General features: G+C 33.6%; 1 protein-coding gene across 4 annotated transcripts in view; it reads right to left on the bottom strand.

The window, feature by feature from the left end:
* The window catches only part of CADM2 (cell adhesion molecule 2), a 679,737-nt gene that overhangs the window by 244,548 nt on the left and 413,018 nt on the right, over window positions 1-22,171 (bottom strand). For 2 of the 4 annotated variants that reach the window (XM_084528767.1, XM_084528769.1), the window contains exon 2: window positions 3,385-3,411. The exons of the other annotated variants lie outside the window; for them this stretch is intronic. In XM_084528767.1, the coding sequence (XP_084384893.1) occupies window positions 3,385-3,411 (27 nt within the window). The remainder of the gene's footprint in view (window positions 1-3,384; window positions 3,412-22,171) is intronic. 4 annotated transcript variants of the gene reach the window in all.

Here is a 22,171-nt window from a genome sequence, read left to right as displayed (position 1 = left end):
TCCTGCAACAGTGATTGTCTTCACTCATCCATGCCACTCCCAATATAAATAAATAATAAAAAAAGAAAGAACCATCACAAATTCCTATTTAAATTTGGAAGGATTATAAAATCAAATGTCTAGCTGCATAAGGTTAGTGGGGCAGCTATAGAGATAGCATTATAATAGCAGCTGATTCTGAGTCTATGATGCTGAGAAGCGAAAATGTGGAGCACAAAATCCCATTCCTCAACTAATTACATTTGAATGAAGACATTTGGCCTCTCTCTTTCACCTGGACTGAAACCTGACGCATCATTAGCAGCTCTGATAGGGTCAGCCAGCCTGCAAAACAGTGCTAACTGTTGCCAGAAGATACCTGCAACAACTCTGACACCAAAATGTCAAAAATGCAGCTTCTTAAGTGGTCAAGAAGTCTTCAATATTGTTGCTTCGATAGAGGAAAGTCTCATTTACAGAGTTCATGTTGAACAAATCTGATCAGGTGCACTAAGGAACAGACCTTAAAGAATTCATGCGCTGAACAACCTTAGGCAGATAGTTTGAGATTCTTCAGGAGATTTTGTACCCTGCTTCATCAAATTCAGTGCTATGCATGGTCCGCTTCCTACTTAATTACCCCTTACTCTTTCAAACCCTTCTGAATGAGTCTTTTTCAACATGTCACAAGAAAAGTTCAGTGTATCCTGTCCACAACAGAGATGTCCTGTGGCAGCATCCATCCAAATCAAGAGTCTTTCTTCCATGCAAAGTTCAAGTACTTAACCTTCTGAAGCCCAACACAAACATTCATGCAGGATCTTTTAGGTAATAGAAAGCATACGAAGGAAATAAGAAAACCATGATAAAATAAAGATAGTCCAAATTTCCTAACCTGAAGACATAGAAATCTGACCTTTGAGATACCTCAATTTGACTGGAAGGCTCTAAGCAACCAGATCTAAATGGGCCTTACTTACACGGTCACTTGGACCAGATGACCTGCAGGCCAGATAACCTTCCAACCTAAACTGATTCTGTGCCACAAAGTAAAGGTGACTTAGAGAGTTCAACAGCTGTCTTACAGCACTTAAAAAAAAACAGTCTTCAAGAAGTCTCAGAAAACACTTAGAGAGAACACTGAATAAAATGTTTGAGAACAAGGGCTCTGATGTTCTGCTTAAGGACAATGCTAAAAGGGACAACAACAACAAAAAAATGGAGACCACCAGAAGTTCACTTGTGCTAATAAAGCACAGACAAAATTTCAAGACAAGTGTTTGTGTACTATCATCTCCTAAAGTGCTCCAGAGCCCTCAGATTTCAGGGTAGGGATGAGTGCAAACTTTGCCTTGGTGAAAATCGCAGCACAAATTCCAGACTTTGGAAAGGAAGGATGAAGACCCATAAACAGGATCATAGACATAAAAGTACTGGATTTCAGGGAGATAAATGCCAGAAGAGAAACTCCTACTGCAGTGAAGCACTGCCTCAGTTCTGAGTTGCCATTTCCAATGCCGTATTAGGTAACTGCCTGCCAGTGAAGTGTTCCACTTCAAAGGGGGCAGGAACAGATCCTTTTTTACTACTTAGCAAGAGCAAGATGAAGCACTAAGTGGTCAGCTACTTCATGTCTTCCAATGCAGGAGACTGAGAGATGTGTCCTATGTTTTGGGGTAAAACTGTTGCAGGACTGAGTTCTTCGTGAATATTGTGTACCTTCGTTACAGGGCTGTTGAGGAACAAAGAAAAAGAAGAGAATTTCCTGAAGGCACTGAGCAATTGAATTAAGAGAACTCTGAAGATAACGCACAGCTACTGTTTACAAGAATTACTCTTTTTACAGCATCAAACCCATTTTCTACATATAGTTTCAGTTGCTTATTCAATATGCATGTGCATTTCTGAAATAAGGGTGTGTTAATCTCCATGGATGAGTGGGGTCCATGAGTATTTCTGACTCATTTTTTTTTAATTCCTGTGCCTCCAAGGCAGTTTCTGTTTGAATGGCACTATATGGGTACATGAGGTAATTGCTGAATACTTATAAGATTTTGCTTATTTGTGCTGAAGGTTTGCTTCTAACGACATTTTTTGTTCATTTTTCTGTTCATTTTTCTCATTGATTATCAATGTCTTAAAACTCCTGACCAGTGTTACAGTGTCACAGAAGAGTATGTGAGAGTTTTAGAAAGGAGTAAAGACAACTTCATGCCATGCATAGACAAATATATGAGTTCCATTTTATCCTCTCCCCTTGCTCATGACATCCAAAGCATGCAAAGTTTGAGGGGAAAAAACAAACAAACAAAAAACCACAAACAAACATGATTTTACTGAGAGCCATGCAAAGGTTTAAAAAAGAGAGCTCTATTTTAATTGCTATTTCATTACTCTAACGCATAAACACCACTAGACATAAATGTTTTCTTTCATTATTATCGTTCCATGTCTTCAAGCTAGGAAATGAACATATCTGGACTTAATGAACACTGTAGACATGCGAGTTCTTAAATTCTGAACTACAGGTATTCAAACATAAATATTTCCCTTAAAATCTGATGTTTGATTATCAAGAAGCTCATCTTTATCTACCAGAAAAGTTAGATACATTTCTGTAAATCTATCTTTTTAGGATTTGCTCTGAAAATATATGTTCATAGATACATATGTATGTATGCATATATAGACATGTACTTATATGCTTACAAGTATATACACATTAAAATACCCCCTTCAGGTTATATTTACTATATCACTGCTTTGTTGAAATTCAGGAAATGTTTTTTTCCACAATTGACCTTACATGATTAATTCTGAATGGTTTATTTCTTTGTCACACTGATTTGTGACAATTACCTTGGGAGCTTGAAGTCATAAATATTGATAAAGATTATAGTATGCTTCTATATATATTGGTATGTCATCAGAAACAATGATGATCATTTTATACTAATGTGAAAAGATGGGGCTGCTTTGGAGAAACTTATGTTCATTTATGTTGTCTGTTCAGATATTTATGACTATGTCTAGAGATAAAAATTATAAATTACATTTACATATTTATGAGCAAATGTATGTAATATCCATATTTCTATTAAAATACCATCAATTTCCCTATCTTACTATAATGCAAGTCAGAACTAAAATGCACTTGGCTTTATCTTTTTCTTAAAAATCCCCTACATTTACGCGACCAGCCAAATGTAGTATGAATAGACAGTGATAACTGATAAACAGTGGTAATAGTATGCACTTAGTTATACAGTTTAAAAGACTTATCTATTATACCATAAGATATAAAAATATCTTTCTCAGTTTTGAGACGCAGAAAAGAAAAAGTGAGATAATATGTGGGCTGCAGAACCATGCAATGCAAATTGAAGAGTGCAAGCAGAAACTCACCTCTAACTTTGTTCTTTGTAGCAGCCACTGGAAGCAAGGAAAAGATTGCACAAGAAGAAGAGAACAAAGATAGATTAGATAGAAGTTTGAGTAAGTAAGAATACACAGAAGCTTTATCACTATTGATTCAAAACTAACAAACGCTGTTTCTAAGATTATTTAACCTATTTGAGACAGTACAGTTCTATGAGATAGTTCAGATCTATGATTTTCTCAGAAGACCTGTACTGATACATTTAGAAAATATATCACAAGACACACTCAAGAAGCATGGCAAGAGTGGAGAAAAACCATGTACCATTAATCACAAATAGGTGAGAACATACATACATAGATTTGTGAATTCTAAAACATACAGCACAATTCACCTTGCTAAAAGCTCATTCTGAAACACCTACACCATACATCAGTCCTTTGTTCCTATTTCTTGAAACGTAAATCTCCTGTGAAGCTGATTAAAAAAACATCAGTTAAACTGCAGCTACTCCAATTATTCACATGCTATATCACTGTTTTTTCTTCATTAATGCGCATATCTTCAGATTGTTCTTGCACCCTGAGCAAACATCCACTCATTAATGAATATGCAAATCTAAGGGAGCAAACAATATTTTAGCAGTGATCAACATTCCAACTCAGAGAAAACAGGGCAGACAAAACAGCTTTTCTTGTGTCCCCTGAAGCAACACGGCTACTAACAGCAAAGATACAACGTGGTCATAACAACAAAGATAGGAACTTAAAATGGTCTACTATCATTATTCTTGTCTCCAAAATCAAAAGAATATTTTTCTGAGGCTCATGACTAACATTGCTGATACACAATCAGAACCCAAACTGAAAACAGATTCAGTTAGCTATAAATTATACAAAAAGATACTATATATAAGTCTTTAAATTCTCATGTACACTCTGAAAATTAATTCATTCAAGAGTACTTTAATGAAAAAGGTAGTTTGTTTGTTTTGTTTTTTTTTTTTAAAAAAAAAAAAAGGAATAATAATCCTAATTCCACTTCTCCAGTCCTTCTTGTAAAATGGGACTATGGGCAATTCCAAGGCAGATAGCATTGTGACCAGAACACAGAATAAAAGGAGAAAGACCACTCTCTTTCTGCTCTCTTTGCTCATCTTGTTCACACCTGTAGGTCTTATGCATTCGCATTTTTTTTTTTTTCCTTCTTTCTTCCACTTCCAACTTTTTTCACCACTTTTCACCAATCAGTTCTTGCTAAGACAAGTAAGGAGAGCATGGCAGTGAAGGCCAAGTTACCATAAATGTAGAAATTTTTGAAAAAATAAACCAAAACCTTTTAACTTTATGAACGCATCCAAAAATGTCAGTTCTCTTGATTCCTAATTTTCTTCACTGAGCCCGCTCTCTACTTCCAGAAGCACTATTCTGCATTATCATTGTTATGCTGGCCATGAAAACAAAATAAAAGCAGTCCTGTCTTTTCTGAAATCAACAGTACTCCATGGAACAGCTCCGCTTTGGGGAGGTACAACAAATGTAGACATGTCTGCAGAGCTATAGTCTTACAGTTAACTTTCCATAAGACTATTTAACAAGACATACCTAAAAAAAAAAATAAAAAAAATCTTACATGCACTAAAAATCACTTGAGTAGTAAACAAAATTAATGGTGCTATTCTAATTTTATAGTAAGTGAGCAGTTTCTCCTTCATGCAAGTATAAGTTGATAATGAATGCATAGAGTTCATCAATCGGCTCATTTTCTTATCCTTCCCTTTCTTTTGCAGTCCTGACAATAATATCCACATGAAGGCATTATTACTTCAAGCCAGAATCATGATTTAAACCTAACAAAGGTCTGGAGGAAACCCCCTCTAGGTAATTTAAAAGCAACAGGTAACTTTATACTTGTATCTAATTATTCAAAGAATACAAAGATACATAAAATACATAAATTAAAATTATGTATGTATTTTAATCATTTAGAATAAATATACACATACATAATGGCCATACACAAATTATATAGATATATGTACATATATACATGCATATTAAAAGAATCCAACTTTTATGATTAGATAGCTTTATTTTGAAGCAGAAGAACTAGATAGAGAATTATTACCTACCACGTATCAGTAAATAAAGAAAAGACGTAAATGAGGTTGCACGTTATAATTGGAAGTAAGTCAGGTTACTAAGCTTGTTAGACCAATTATAACTTGCTGCATATTCGCTAATAGAGGACTGGATGACAGTAACCTTCTTAAAAATGTCATGTTCGATACTTGTAAGTTTTTCCATTGACAGCATGGTCCAATTACAAGTCAATTCGTAAAGTTCAAACTGCACAACAGCCAAATTAGCTAAAAATTGTCTTTCAAAATATAGTTCTGCCTACTGGAGGGAGATAGTTGGAGCTGTTTCCATCACTAGCAATTTTATTTATTTATTTATTTATTATATATATATTTCTAGCATAAGAGGAAGTTCCCGTTCCTTATTGTTGTTGATGTTGGTTCTTCTTTTTCCAAAGGTGAAATATTTCTTCTCTCTTCCCTCTTTATTTTTCTTGTCACTATGTACAAAGAGATGCTATATGCAAACTATATGTTTGGAAATGTTTATCCATCTTTTCACCTTATTAATACAAGAAAGGTCATAGGAGAAGACAAGCAGAGATAAATGTTTTTAATGAGCACCACTAACACTGAAAATTAGTAGAGGGAGGATGATGTCTCAGTTAGAGCACCAGAACTGGGATAGTTCAGCTTTTCATGTCACTGAAGTCAGTGATAAGAGACCTATGGGTTTCAAGAAATAACTTTACTGTTGTAATATCTACATTCGCTTTCAGACTATCCTCAGCAAGTCAGTTATTTCTCTGCATTTCACACAATCACTTGTAAAATGGGGGATGAAATATTCTTTGTTTCCACCTTGACTTCCTTGCTTGATGACTAAACAAGCTTTTCAGGGTAGTGAGCATCCTTCTTCTTGAAGTAGGATATTTTCAGGATACTAATTTAATTTTAAATCTCTGTAATACAATTAAAATGGATTGGGGTGGCCAGTAATTATTTACAGCTACAATGTAACCTGAAAACTGGAATTTATGTTATTTGGATGGCATTTGCTTTATATGGCTAAACTAGCAAGCTAATCAGGAAACAGACAAAAAAGAAAGAGAACTACTTGAAATATTTCCCCAAGTTCAGGGATTCCTTTAAAAAACCTGAACACATTTCTAAGGGCATTTTTCTTTAAGCTACTCTGCCTTACCTTTCTCAGGAAATTGATTCTGGATAGGGAAGTATACTTTAGAAAATGTGAACAACCACCTTCATTAGAATTTATGGAAGTTTTTAAGGACTGGAGAAGACAACCAGACCAAGAGTAAAGACATTCCATATTCTCAAAAGTCAGGCTGAAAGTCATGACAGATCTACTAGATTTCTAGGTAATATCAAGAAAAAAATAAATATACTGTATTAAACTTTGGTTCTATCAAGATTAAAGGATATTTTGTTTTTGGAAGTAAGTCTCTTCTGGTCACGGTATATGCAAAACAAAAGGGTTGTGGCTACTAGGGAAAGGTCTAGGAGTGAGAGAGTCAGAGAACAGCAAGAGTTCAAAGTCAGAGATCTCTGAAGATTTCACTCAGAGATCAGGAAAGGGGATGAAAATTGTACCAAGTCCTGAATCATGACAGTTAATTTTCACATAAATAAGATTTTTAGGGCATCTTTAAACAGAAAAGCATTTCTGCTGTAACTGTACTCCTGAAACAATGTTTTTAAAAATCATTGCCTGTATGTAAAAAGCTGGGTTCAATTCTCAAACACCGTAATATAACCTTGCTCTCAAATATCAATAACAGTGTGTTTTATTTTTCTGTGATATATCTTTCTGACTCTTTGCTTCTGTACACCAACAATTGTTAAATTACATTCTTTGATAAATGGTGGTTACAAGTTGTTCAATATTTTTTCCACTGTCAGCTGTCTCTATGCTGTTCAATTTTGTGGACATTTTTAGACAGATTTGATATAGCATTTATTTTATTTTTCTCCTTCATGTGATTTATTATTTGATTTGGGATTTTGTCTTTAGAAAAAAAGACGTCCTTCCAATTACTTCAATAGCTCAATAAAAATAAAAAAGGGAAAAATATTTCTCCCAGATGTCCAGTCTACCTAACCTTTTATTTAAGAAAAATTAGAAGAAAAATATTTGAGGCCAGTGCCCTGTTCTTATTTTATGTATCTGTATTAAGAAATCAGCTAGAGGAAAAACTAGTATAATATCTAAATGTTATAATGACTAAATAGCTCTTTGCAAGAAAAGAAACAAGATGAAAGTCCTAGTCACAAAGCACATTGCATTGATTTTGTCCTGAATACAGCAACCTACAGTTCCAACAAATCTGGATGTTCTCTCACCTTCAATAAAAATTAAGACATCAGCAGGCTATGGAACAGACATATTTATTCACCTGTACTTCTACCCCAGTCTTAAAATCTTTTGCAACGATGAAATACTAAAAATAACCAAAAAAAAAAAAAAGTATGAAAAAAAGGAAGCACATTCCCAATTTTCGAAAGGACTAATTTTTACACTACTTAGTTTAGAATTGTCCTTTCAACTTTATGATGATAATGACAACAATGGCATTTTTTTTCCCTTTGGATAAGCTGATAGATTAATCAGTGGTCATTTAGGTCACCTAAATGTCATCTCTGCTTCTTTAACTGGAAAAGCTCCTCTGTGTGACAGAAGGCTTAATGGGATCATTTTCTCAAGAGAATAATGCAAAAGGCTGTCACAAACTGAGTAAGAGACCTGTTCAAAGCAAAGATACTGGTATGTGCTGTAATGCAGCATGGTTTAGAGCTAAATTTCTTCTAATTTTCTGATCTCACATTTGATAGCCTTTATTGATACTGCACGTGCATTTTATAGTGAATGTTCTTTTTTATACTTAAGTTCTGCACACTCTGCTCACGGAGATTTCAAAAACTTCACTGTTACTTGCAGATATGATCAGAATACATATAATCCTATATTCATCTCTATGTATACAACCATTAAAGATCTATGCAGCCATGCACATGTAATTATATGCAATTTAAACATGTGACCTTCTGTTATTTATTTAGTCTTTGCATCATGTCAATAACACAAGTTCCAAAGATAACATCAGGTAATTTCCCTAAGAAAGAAGTACATTTAATGTATTAAATTCATTAATGGACCTCACAAAAATAAAAAAAAATTCTTGTTCTGAAAATTTAATAAGTTTTTCTTGTGGTTTAAGAGAAAACCTATATAAACATAATATACCCATGTAAAAATATAATATGTATATAGATGATATAAACCTATATACAAATATATTTACACACGTAATATGATGTGTACATATATACATCATATTGTATATGTGTATATGTATATGCATTACACATCAATATAGTAATTTGTAATTGTTTTTCCTGTTAGAATATAAAACATGTTCTAGAAGATAGAGTTGAAATAGGGACAAACCCACAAATTTAGAAGGGTTATGAATATCAACTACAACTATCCCTGCATTTGAAGAAGCATGAGTTATGTTTGGACTGCTCCTAACAGACTGCCTAACATGCCGTTAACATCTCTGGTGACAGAGACTCCAAGAGCTCTCCAAGTACTTTGTTACAGTGCACAGCCTACTCAGTGGCAACTTGTTTTCCTGCCATACAAATTAACCTTCATTGTCCAAGCCAATTCCTTAACCTTTCTCATAACTTCCTTAAGTATAAACAGCAATGGAACATACATTTCTTTAATATAATGTTTTGTATGTATGAAGACTTGTTATTTCTCTTCTATGACTAAAGAATCAAGTTCTTCCACTTTCTTATCATATGGTTTCCAGCTTCCTCTTAATTCTCTTTGTTGTCTGCCCCCTCGTATTTTCAGCAATTTACCTACACTGATCCAAAATCAGTTAAGATATCAAGCTGGTAGCACTAGTGCAAGGTACAATAATTACTTGTGAGGCCTTCCACCTAACTCTTTGGCTGTGCACTCCAAAGCAGCACTGAGCTCCAACAGAACAGCAGCACACTGTGTTCAAGACCACAATGACCCCTTAGTACTCCTCTCAGTGTTGTTCTACACCCACTTATTCACAGTTTCATATATTTATTTCATCCTTTCTGAATATGGGAGCTCACATTAAGTTTTAACCTGTAGGCAAGCTAGACATAAAAAACTTCATAAGCTATCGTGCAGACCCTAATGACAAAACACTACTGCATATCACTGCATCTAGCAAACCTGCAAGCATGACACTGAGCAATCTCTGGCAATAGCACTTAACTCTTCTGTTATTAAATGAATAGCAGAAAATCAAAACAGAGCAGCTGCCAGGAGTGTATTATTCACTGTGCTCTGTGAGAAACAGCAATGTTTTGAGAAGTTGCTTTTAAGGCATACTTCTCTGTATAGAACATGGCAAACCTAGAAACTTGATAAAATTATATTTTATGTGGTGAAACTTTGAAAACAAACATGAAAAATGAGCAGATATTCCAGCATTTTGGTTCTCCACTCACCCTACCGCTCTAAAATTCAATGCCAAATAATGAGCAAGTATTTTCTGCTGTTCAGAATATTTCCTTTCCAGCCCAATAAAAATAGATTGGTAAAATAGTAATTACTGAACCTAGATAATGAGAAGCAATTCATAAACTGAAACGGGAAAGCTAGAAGGACTGCAAGCATCTTTCAAACTTGCTAATATGATGCTAAATGCTTTAAATATTTTAAAACTGAGACTAGATTATCACATGCAATGACTTTTATTATGTGATACTAATCACAAAATATTGAAGAACACGCAGCTCCATTTTCTTTCTGAAAAGGAGACTATAAATATAGTAATTTTGTTCTCAATACTCATTAAAACTGGCATGATGGAGATTAGCAGAAGCATTGTATAATATAGACATCACTAGAGTTCAGGATTCCAGCTGTAGCTGACTCATATTAGCGGTCAAAAACACATAACACAGCACATTACTGTATAGTGAAACTTGAAGATGATAATCATGCCCTAAAGGCATCTAGATAACATGATTTGCCTGTCCCCAAATGCTAACTTTATGCATATTGTAACACAACTGGACATATAACTTCTACTAGCATTGCAAGTTGCAAGGAAGCAATTTCAGCATGAGTTAAGTTACTATAAAACATTACACAAATTTCACTTCCAAATAAATAACACAGGTTTTAAACAAGAGTAAACAGAAGTTTTAGATTTTGTTTCGTCAAGGTAACAGAATCTTTTAAGAAGTAACTACAAAAACAACCCTGGAGTGCTAGTATGAACCACTCACAAACAGAAGGTTGTGAGCGTGGTTCTGTCAGGCAGACATAGAAGTGCTTAGTTTTGTCCTCAGATAATTTTACAGGTATTTCAAAACTTAAACCAACTATTTGAAAAACCTTAATATTCATTCAGCACCTTAGGTGACCTATCACAATTTTCCAAATGCTCAGCTTCTGTGTTTATGTCAGGTCTGCAGAAAGAGCAGAAAGTCATGGTCCTACATGGATACACTTTGCAAACTGCTTAGGAACAAATGGGCTGCTGTAAAGAACTGGGCACAAGCTGCTGCTTCCTTCCCCCACTTGCTGCTTCCTTCTCCCACCTGCAGATCAATGCATGCCAAACACCTCAAACTGCTGTCTCCATTTTGCTCAATTCAAGAGCACACTGTGACATTTGTGTTTCATGGTTCTGAGAGTTTTTTTGTTCGTTTGTTTTCAAAGTATATGCTATCCTACATTATTAGGAGGAAGATATTTTCTGAGCGTGCTTGCTTATATCCATTGTTTTCCAGCCACAGCCTACAGCTAACCCACAAAGCTTAGAGATTTGTCGTGTTTGAAAATAAGCCTTTCCATAACCAGCATGGAATTGGAAACTTATAACCATGAGCAAGAAGCTAAACAGACTGACAAACAGCCAGGGCTCTCCTTATGCCACCTGGACATACAACTAATTTACCAGTTCACCTACTGCAAACCCTCAGGAGGTGGAAAATGGCTTTCACTGCACACGGTTACTTTCCTTATATTGGGCTTTTTTCTTTTTTTTTTTTTTTTTTCCCCTAAGACTCACAGCCCATGGGATCACTGCATAAAAAGCATTACATCACATCCATAATAGATCATCTGTATGAAATGCTTTCTTAATAAGGTTAAAGTATGCATTAAAGGACACCAGGACAGCATCTGAAGCTTGTGGAAACAAGTACATATCTTAACGGATACAGAATTAAACCCTTGAATAGAAAAAAAAATATTTTCTATTCCCCAAAAATGATTAATTTAGGCTTTTACAGGCATTAGAAGACAAACTTAAGAAAGGATAACAAGACACATGAAAAATACTATAATAAAGTGCAGAGCTCAATTGATAGGATTTTCATAAATGGGTATCAGTAAGTATGTTTTGTGTCTAAGCTCTTCAGTTGAAGAATGGGAATTTTTGATATGACTTTTCAGTGATGATTTTACTCAGCCTTTAAAAATTCTACATCAAATTTTTGTCATGATCCACTCGCAATCATTGCAGTTGTCAGACCAGGAAATACATTGGGAAGCCTTACTCCTTTGTCTTGACCTAATAAATTACAGCCATTCCTCTGTCTCTGACCAGAAAGTAGGCTTCATTACTATGGAACATAACTCCTTTGGGACTAGGGAGGGTTACAGGACAATTTAAGAACATTAAGATACCTTCACAATTGAGGGAACATACATAATAATCCTGAAAATAGATATTCATATGTGTAGAGAATTATTTGGTGAAATTTAAGATGTTTCTGTTGCAATTACAGATATTTATTGCAACTAACGATGGATCATATTGTTACACACAGTAAAAGTATATATCAAAGAGTAATGAAACAAGTTTTTACAGGAAGTTTTCGTTTATCAAAACATCTCAAAAATCTTCAAGCTTATCTATATAGTAATTGAAGTATAAAATATACTTCAATACAGGATTCTGTGTTTTTACAGTAAAAGTGGTGAAGATATAACGCCAACTCAACCATGGTGTTTTGTTAAGAACCCTAAATAATAAAACAAAAGACATGCCAAAGTGGTACCAACTACACTTGAAAACATGCATTTTCAAATATATACTTAGTCATTTACTCTTACAAACAAGGCAGCAAGATGCATTGTTTTCTTTATAAATTATTTTGAATTCTAAGCTACGTATGCTGATGCATAGGATCTTCAAAAACAAGTGTAGGTCATGTAGAAAGTTTATGTATAAAGATGAATTAAAGTGGACAGATACCAAAAGGGAAATTTCTTCAAAGTCAGCAAGCAAAACTAAAAAACAGGGAGTAAAAAAGAGAAAAGCACAGATAAAATGATGAAATGTAAATAAATAAATAAATAAATAATAACAAGAAAGTTTAGGGAGAAGAAGGGGAGAAGACTAGAATTAAAGACCTGGATCAGAAAGCTCAGAGAACCAAATGTGTGCAGAACATAATACTGAAATCTCAAAATCTGAGCTCCAATCCTTTTCAGCATTTCAATATTGAAGAATTTCTAAAGGGATAAGAGATACAGTATATGAAGAGATAACCCATTTAAGATTCTACAATAAAATTTAAGATTCTACAGTAAATGAGTACTTAGCATAACCTCATGATGAGAATTTTCTTATTAATAATGACTACCTTACTATCATTATGAGTAGTATCTGATTGTGGTCTTGTTTCTAACACTACAAGGTTGCTACATCACTTACCATAAAACAAAACAAAACAAAACAACCCTTTCTTAAACATGACAAAAAAAAAAAACACACACATGTATTTCTTGCACTTCCTATTTTCATTATTACTTGTCACATTTATTTTTCCATGTTAGTGAATACTCTCTCCGATTTTAAAAGCATATGAATGTATACCTATTTATATAAAAATATATGTATTATATATTTCATATCTATATATTAGATATTATGTAGTTTCCATATATTATTTTATACATTAACCATGTCCAATTATATGAACATATACCCAATACACATTGCTTTATTTTATATATATAAATAAATATATATATATATATATATATATATAAACATGTATTATACTCTATACAAGGATATATAAAGCGATATATAGCAAGACTATACAAGCTATAAGCCTCCCTATTTTCTTCAAGGTTTTCTTGCTTTTTCTAAGCTTGGGACTACAATTTGATATATGATACATATGTGATATATAAAACAAAAAAGTGTATTTATACACATACGTTACTAAATGTAAAGTATAATACATATTGGTACACCTGAACAGCAATGAATTAAATCAATTTAGAGTAATATTCATAGTGAAGTGAAAAATGACAGATGAGAGTGCTTTCATAGCATACTTTTGAGAAGCTTCTGAAAATAATTGTTTTGGGAAATTAAAAAAAAAAAAAAAAAAAAAAAAGAGCACACAAAGTAACTGTCTACAGGAAATGATACAATTCTTGCAATTCTTGGACCAACCCTCTTAATTATGACTTCTGTAGTAAAATATTCTTATTACTTCCATGATGAAAAAACAGTTACAGAAGACATGATCTGTGAACCATGCATGTTTAACTGAACTATAAAACAAAAGCATGTCGAGTCTTTACACTATTTTGTTTACACTATTTTGATTCATAAAATTAGTTTTATAACATCCTGACGAAAAAAAAAAAAAAGACTCAAGCTATATTTCAGTAACACAAACTGAAACCTTTCTGTAAAAACAAGTAAACTCTAAACTATAGCTGAGAAGGTGTACAAACAGGTTACTATTGGATATTTCTAACTTATTCCTTGGCACCTCTGCCAACATTCAGGACAAAATTGTTACAGAAATACAATGAGCTAAATGAGCCCTTACAGATGAATAATGCACATATATAGTGTTTAGCTTCAGTCATTGCAGGAAATCAGGGAAACATTTTGAAATGTCACACGTTTGTAGCAAAACCAAAGAATTCAGAGACAAAGGAAGTAAAAGGAGTTTGGTGTTGCTATTTTGGTTTTGCTGTCGGAGCACAGCCAAAAGAGATTTGTAGTTTAGTGAATGAGCAGCAGGAAAACCTCCAGCTGTGAACATGTGCTCTGTGATATTCACCCAGGTCTCTAGCAGCTAGCCCGGTAGCTCACCAAATTACACCAACATGCTGGGGAATTGTCCGCCTCTCCGAGCATGCTAGCAGAGACAGTAAAGACACAGGCAGCTCCATTCTTTTTCTAGGAAACTGAAGAAATCTTTGAAGAATAAGTCAATTTCTGAGAAGTTCATACATGCAACTCATTTCATATTCAGCGCACCTCTTCCAGTTTAGGAGAAGTCTCACATGCAGTCAGTCACAGCATAAATAGAAACTGGCATCACAACTATGACTACTCCTCCTTAAAAACCTCATAAACCTCTCTTCAAAGAGGTTTATGAATAATGTGAACTAAATAATTCATGGCACTGCAGATGCCAGTCCAAATAGCCCCTTCCTTTTTAAGGTTTCAGTTTGTAGATGTGTGATCAAAAGCCTTCATCAGTCATGATAGTGGCATTTGTACTCACTCCAAACAAACCGCATTTGCATCTGAATGTTTTTCATTTAAATGAGAGATATAATATGCAAGCCAAGTCCCAACTAAAAGGCGTTTTACGCTATTTAAATTCAGTCAAATTAAAGGCTGAATGCAACCTAAAAGGTCTACTCTCAGAACAGTAATTTGACACATCATAAATAAGAACCAGTTTTTGTACCTCGACACTTGTCTGAAAATTTTGCACAGTATCTTAGCAGTGCTGCCTCTTCAGGAATTGGAAGTCCTGAATATAAAGTAATGATGTACACAGAAACTTAACGCACTGCCACCTGTTCAAAGACTTTCCCTGTACACGTTTACATGAAATCAAATCAGTAAGACTTATTGCTGTATGAAGGCAACATCAACTCTGAAGAACATAAAAACCAAGACCTTCCTACAACACTATTAAGAAAATTGATACTTGCCTAATGTATCAAATTTTCACCCTGTTTCATCAACCACATTTACTAGTACAGTTAAGATCATTCTTGGTCACATCCATTGCTCAGCTATAATGCTACATTTAAAAGTACCACAGGTATACTCAAGAAATGAGGACCTGAAGAAACCAGAGCATAAATAGCTCAGTCATTGCATGTGGAATGGAAGTCATGGGAATTTCACCTTATATTTCAGGACATGTTGGCAAGAGAAAAAGCACTAGGACCAGATAAAAGTTCTTGTTCTTGCCAAAGAAAATAAATACAAATCTCATAAACTGAGGTTAATACTCATTTTAAAAAGGCTGTTAAGAGCATAAAATGACCTTCTGTTATGAACCTTGGTGGGGATAAGCAAGATAATTATTTTTAATTGCCAGGGGGATTTTACTGTAAAACCACCAGTTTTCTCTCTTTTTTTATTTTCTAAATAAGCAAGTCTTCTGATTGCATTTTGCAGTTAAACAGCCTAGTAAAAGATAAAGAGAAGGAAATTATTACGTGTTATTCCATTTTGAATCAAGTCTCACTCAAATCTTTTAATTTGAAGTATACTTTAAAAAAAAAAAAAAAAGTTTATGTTGCAGAAATCAAAACCCTATGACCTAGTTATCTAAAGTGCATTGTATAAGTTGAGGTTTTTGTTTTACAACCCTTAAATTTAACTGTGTGATTAATGTTTGCACCATATACAAGATACACTACCACAATCCCAATGTCATTTATTATCATTTATATTCAATCTGTTCAAATATTTAGAGAAAGACTTATTTTAAGGGATCACCTATTTTGACATGGAAACACATTTATGTAAACAAAAACAAAACAAAACAAAAGAATAAAATTATAATAATAAGATGAATGTACTCTAGAAATCAAGGCAATTCCAAAGCATGAGGGTACAGACTTCACAGGAAAACAAGAGGGAATGACTTGTGGCAGACTAGCACAACGCAGCACCAACACTGCGAATGCTAATGAATAAATCTAAGGAATAATGCTGGAACATCATATATTGGAAAATGACACTGATGAGGGCAGATGCAGAAAAACGATTATCAACTTCAGACCCCTAGAGCAGCATGAATGAAATCACATCCTTGTGTTCTGGGAAATAAAACAGGCAACTTGGATAGAAATAAAGACAGCCTTTAATTATCTAAAAGTAAATTGGGAGCAACCCATGATAATTCAGAAGTGGCGTTATTATAGAACACAACGCAGAGTTAATTCAGAAATCAGTTTGTTCAAAAACATCAACAGCTGGGTTTAATAATAGACACAATGAATCAGAAATGTAAAAAAAGCTTGAGACAGAAGATTATTAAACAATTCCAATCATACAATTAGATTTAAACTTAAACAGTGGCAAAGAAACTATATGTTAAAATTATTTAAATAAAGAAAAACAATAATTTAGTTATCATAAAATTATCTAAATAAAGGAGAACAGTTATTTGGATTGATGAGCCGCATGAGTGTCAAAAAAATTATCTACAGTATTATTTTGTTTAAATGTGTTGTAGAGATATCTGGTAACCCTATTAACAGAGCAAAAGCTAACTTTTCCCATTCCTTTCTTATTTTTAAAATAAGAACTAGAACACAGCCTTGACACAAGACCAAAATATCACTTGAATGAAAAAGTGGTATTATGTTTAAAAATAAAAATAAAAGGTTTTAATTATACCATGCTACATTCTGGTATTTCCATTCATATTCAGTAAAGTCTCCTCCTGAAAGTTCTCTCAGCAGTTTTATAATTTCTACAGCATAAGATGCTTAAATACGGTTACATCTGGGAAAGCATGGAAAGACCATAATCAGACTATCAGATGATTAGAGTAAAGATAGTGAAGATAGTACTGGCAAAGCAAAAGTAATAGCTGTCTGCAAATTTAGTTGGAATGACTGAATATTTTATTCACAGAATTATGAAGTTAAACTTGGTACAATGTATAGTTTAATTTTAAATATAAAAAGTAAATATATAAAGGAAATAATGTAAAAATAATGTAATGGAGAAAAAAAATTCTCCATTGAGAAAATGAGGATTTTATTTTATTTATTCCCTTCTATTAAGGAAGGGAGGAGAATAAAGCTGTGGTCTTTGGGCAAATCTCAACAACTTTGTATCCTTGAAGAAAACCAGCTAACCAGTAATCTTTCCAGTTATAGCTACAATTTCAGAAATGTTTTCCTATACACACAGTTCAGCTTTCAACCACCATCTTGGCTGAACTGGTAAGTGATGTTCTTCTGTAAAATGGCAAATAATAACAAGGTGAATGACAAACATCAGACTTAACATGTGCATCAGCTCTGCTTAACAGAGAAGATTAACAAAAACTATAGAAATCCTAAATTGGGTCTGATGATATTGCTCTCAGGCCAGTAAGTATATCAAGTAACACCCTGACACACTGGTTGCTAGCAGCTCAAAAACAAGCATTTCTCAGAAAACAAGCTAAGTGTAAAGAGACTATTTTCAGGCTTCTCTATAATATAGCCCCCTCAATCCTACTTTTCCACAATGGCCGCGTGATAGGTCCAGATCACATAAGGTGAACAATTCACCAATTTCACTCATTATTTTTGTCCTTTTAACCATCCAATGGAGTCATCAGGAAATAAGGTGTTTTCTCCAAATGCTTCCAGAACAAGATCTCCCACTGGCGATTATCACTTCTACAGACAAAGTGATGTTCAGGGCACATGAAAGGCTTGGGTTCTCCCCTCACCTCATTATGATGGCTGCTTTATGCTGCACGTGCTCTGTCAAAGAAAACCTGCTCTTGGTTCTGCAGTAAGCATAGCACAAGGCAATTGCAAACCTCTCTTAAGGAACTAGGTAAATACTTGGTTAAAACGTCAGCCAGAAGGTTAACAGCAAAGTGTTCTTTCATATATGATGATTTTTAATACTGATTTCCAGTAAGAGGAAAAAAAAAAAAAAGCTATATAATTAAAGGAATGAAGCAAAAAGATGGTTCACCGCAGTTTCTGAAATCATACTGTACAGTACACGCAAACATTAGTTCAAGATAACTTCATATTTTTCCCACCTTCCTTCTCTTTCTTTCACTCACAAGGGAAGCATGCATTCAGACGGAGGGACCAGAATGGTATTTTCTTTGGTTAGCCATTATTTTGTTAAGTTACTATTTCTAACAATACTTGCAAGAAGAAAAACAGAACAACTTCTAAACTCAGCACTTTGTTTACCAAGAAACAACAAGCACCAACCTCTGTATGCTGCATATTGTTTAAAAGTATCATTTCAAATTAGATTCTCTTCAATGAATGAAAAGAAAAAGAATGCTGGTAAAAACCTGCTGCTCAAGGTAAAATGCAGGTATCAGCTCTGTATGAAGCTGTTGACCAGAAAGGAAACAAACAAATGTCTGGGCTCTGCAGGATAGGAAATATTTTGGCCTGTGCAGCATAAACATTATTTTGCATATAAAAAAAATATATTTTAAGTTAAAGGTGTATATGAAAGAAACAACTCAGGCTGGCTGAGGGAAAAAAAATCTAAACACCCATTGAATATGACAGGATATTTCTATTGACTTAAGTAGGCTGTGAATCCAGCAACAATTATATTATATTATGTTACTGAAAAAATAATAATGATTTAGGAAAAATAAATGGAAAACAGGAAACAGCTTTGGAATGATATGAATAATCTGCTATCAACATTGGCTACAAGAAATTGCATTTTTCAGCATCCTGTAATGTAGCAATTATCAGTAGTCACATGTACCATTTATTATTATATACTTATCAGCTAAGATGGATTATTATGAGACAATGCAAATTATTGATGAAAGGCATTATTCAAACATTTTATCAGAGATGGAATTCACAACAAAGAAAAACAATTTATTTGAAGACTTGCTAACCAGACAAAGTGATAACTTACATAACAAGATCCAGGTATCAATATACAACCACTACCATCACAGCAAACAGATACCTCATGAAGCTTATCCAACAAGAAAAGTCTATATAATGTATCATAAAAAGCAGTGCAAGCAGCAATAAGATGGCCTGGCTCTCCAACAGTTATTATGCATGGCTGATAGATAGGTCACATCAGTATGTTGAGAACCACTCAAATGGAATTCCTCATCTTTCAGGAAGGTGGCTCTAAATGTCACGATTTTACTCCCTAAACTGCTATAAGACTTTTCACACTTTCACCCTAAAATTCAGAGATGTATTGAGAAACAACATGGAGTTTTATCAGGGAACGATGTTTCTAAAAGCTATGTAGCTCATTCAAGTATGAAACTTTGTTATTCTATATTTTTAGAAGAAGTAAACCATTCTCCACTGCAGAATATAGGGTCTTTTATATGTATACCTTTACATGTAAAACCAATAGATGAAGTTGCTCTTCAAACTTAAAACCAGGCTGAGAGCACAGGCATCAGAAGTCCATGGAAAAAAAAATAAAAAAAAAAATATATATATAATATATATTATATATATTATATATATAATATATATTATATATTATATATATATAATAGAATATATATATATTCTATTATATATTATATAAAATATATAATATATAAATTATATATTTTATATAAATATATATATATTCTATTTTATATATATGTATATATAAAAGAATCCCAGGTTATTTAAAAACATGAAATTCAGAACACTGGAGAAGATATTAAGGACGCAATGTAATAGTAATGAAGATAATTAAATATCAGAAGATAATCATCTTGACATTTTTCAACACTAAGTCTTTTTTATACTTGAACTATAAAATTTTAGATAGACATACAGATTTATTCAGGCCATAATCACATTTTGAATTAAGTGACCCTAAATCTAGATTGAATGCAACTGCCCTCCGTCTACCCCCAGCCACTCACTCTTGTGCCAGGATTTGTTTAACTGAAGAGTCAGGTGAAGGAACAGATGCATCTGAAACCCATTTTTTCTCACTGGGTTTTGGATTCAGTTCTCTCTCTTGATTGACTTCCCTCCTACATTCCTTGACTGTATATAACTGTTTTATACTTCTCTCTCTCGCTCAAAAAAAAAAAAAAAAAAGCCACACTTCCCTTCATTTTAATCTGAAAATATTATATAACATGCATTACAGTTCTTATCATAGACGCTGTCTCATAAATAGAAATGAATACTAACTTCAGAGAGAAAAAAATAACAAAATAGCACAATTTGAATCTTTCAGCATTTACAAACGAGATATTTAAGATGAAGTTAATTAAGTCAGTGAAATGGCTGAATATGACTCAAGTTTAACTTCAATGTGTTAGCTTTAGAAGAAAATACTTTTGATGCATCATAAATACATGTATGTCATTTATAGAGCTATATTAGGTAGTCTATAAGAATGCTAAGATTTATAGGATCGAAAAAGCACACTCCTATATATCATCAACAAATTAATGAATTACTTGGGAAACAAAGTACAGTAAAATAGCGAAATATTGAAAACAATTACATTTATTTTGAACTTTATTCCCAGAGAGTGAACAATCTGGCTCTACGAAATGTTACTGAACTTTCAACTGCAAAAGCAGCAATTTTTTCAAGGTAGCATTTAATTAATTTACAGAGTAACTGCTGTGAAAGTTCATTGAGACAAATATTAAAGCTGCTTTTTAAAAGGGTTGGATAATTTTCTGACGATAAACAATACTGGCAGTTTTGTAAGCAAATACAATGATATAGGAGTAATTAAATCTCATGCTTCAGGGTATAAGTAGAATCCCTCATGCCCCACGTACAACATGGACTATTATTAATAACATTTTCTTGATACCACAAATATAAACTTGTAGGTGAATTTGGATATCTGACCCTCCTCTTAATTTGTTTGCCACTGCCAAGGGCAGCTTATTAGACTACAGACATACATGGTTTGATACCACCTGACAGTGCCAGGCCTATGTTTCCACATGAAGTGCAACAATGCCATCAGAAAAGTAAGTCTACCAGAAACTACCAAATGACCTTCACATACTCTAACTTCAAAAGACCGTGTCCATCATCATCCTTGTAATAATGGCAAGCCATAAATTGAGTAGAAATGAAGATGACAAATTGACCAATACAAAGAAACACCTTTCTCTGTGCCCAAACACTTCAACAAGCTAGAACTTCAGAAAACATGAATAAAAGCCATGGATGCAGCAATTAAATAAAGCAAAAAGGGAGGAAAACTAGAAGGAAGTGTACGTATGTGGATGAACACTACAACAAAAGCAAAATTTGACTGTCATTCCAAATCTAGCAGAAAACCTGTGGCTCTAGACAACACATTTCACAGTATTTCCTAGTAAGTCTACAATAAAGAGCAGCCCACAAAAGTTAAGTTTATCAGTATGTACTTAGTTATATACAACTGAAGGAGATCTTTGGCAATTTATGAAAGAAAAAAGATGTCAAATAGATTTACACCCTGATCACTTTTTAGCATGCATGTATATTGTTAAATCTGTACACTAAAATGTAAAATAGCAAAACTTACTAATACTTTTTTTGGCAGAAACAGTATAATGTCACTGAAATCATTGGGCCTACAAATATACCTTCTCCAAAAGAGCAAACACTACAACTAAAGGACGTGGTAAGTAAAAGAAGCCAATCAATTAGGTATAGTACAGGATCACGTCATATTTCCTGATTAAACCTTCTCATATTTTGC

Source organism: Aythya ferina (assembly GCF_964211825.1).
Source record: "Aythya ferina genome assembly, chromosome: 1".
NCBI lineage: Eukaryota > Metazoa > Chordata > Aves > Anseriformes > Anatidae > Aythya > Aythya ferina.
The sequence above is the reverse complement of the archived record's forward strand: the minus strand, read 5'-3'. Positions and strand labels throughout refer to the sequence as shown.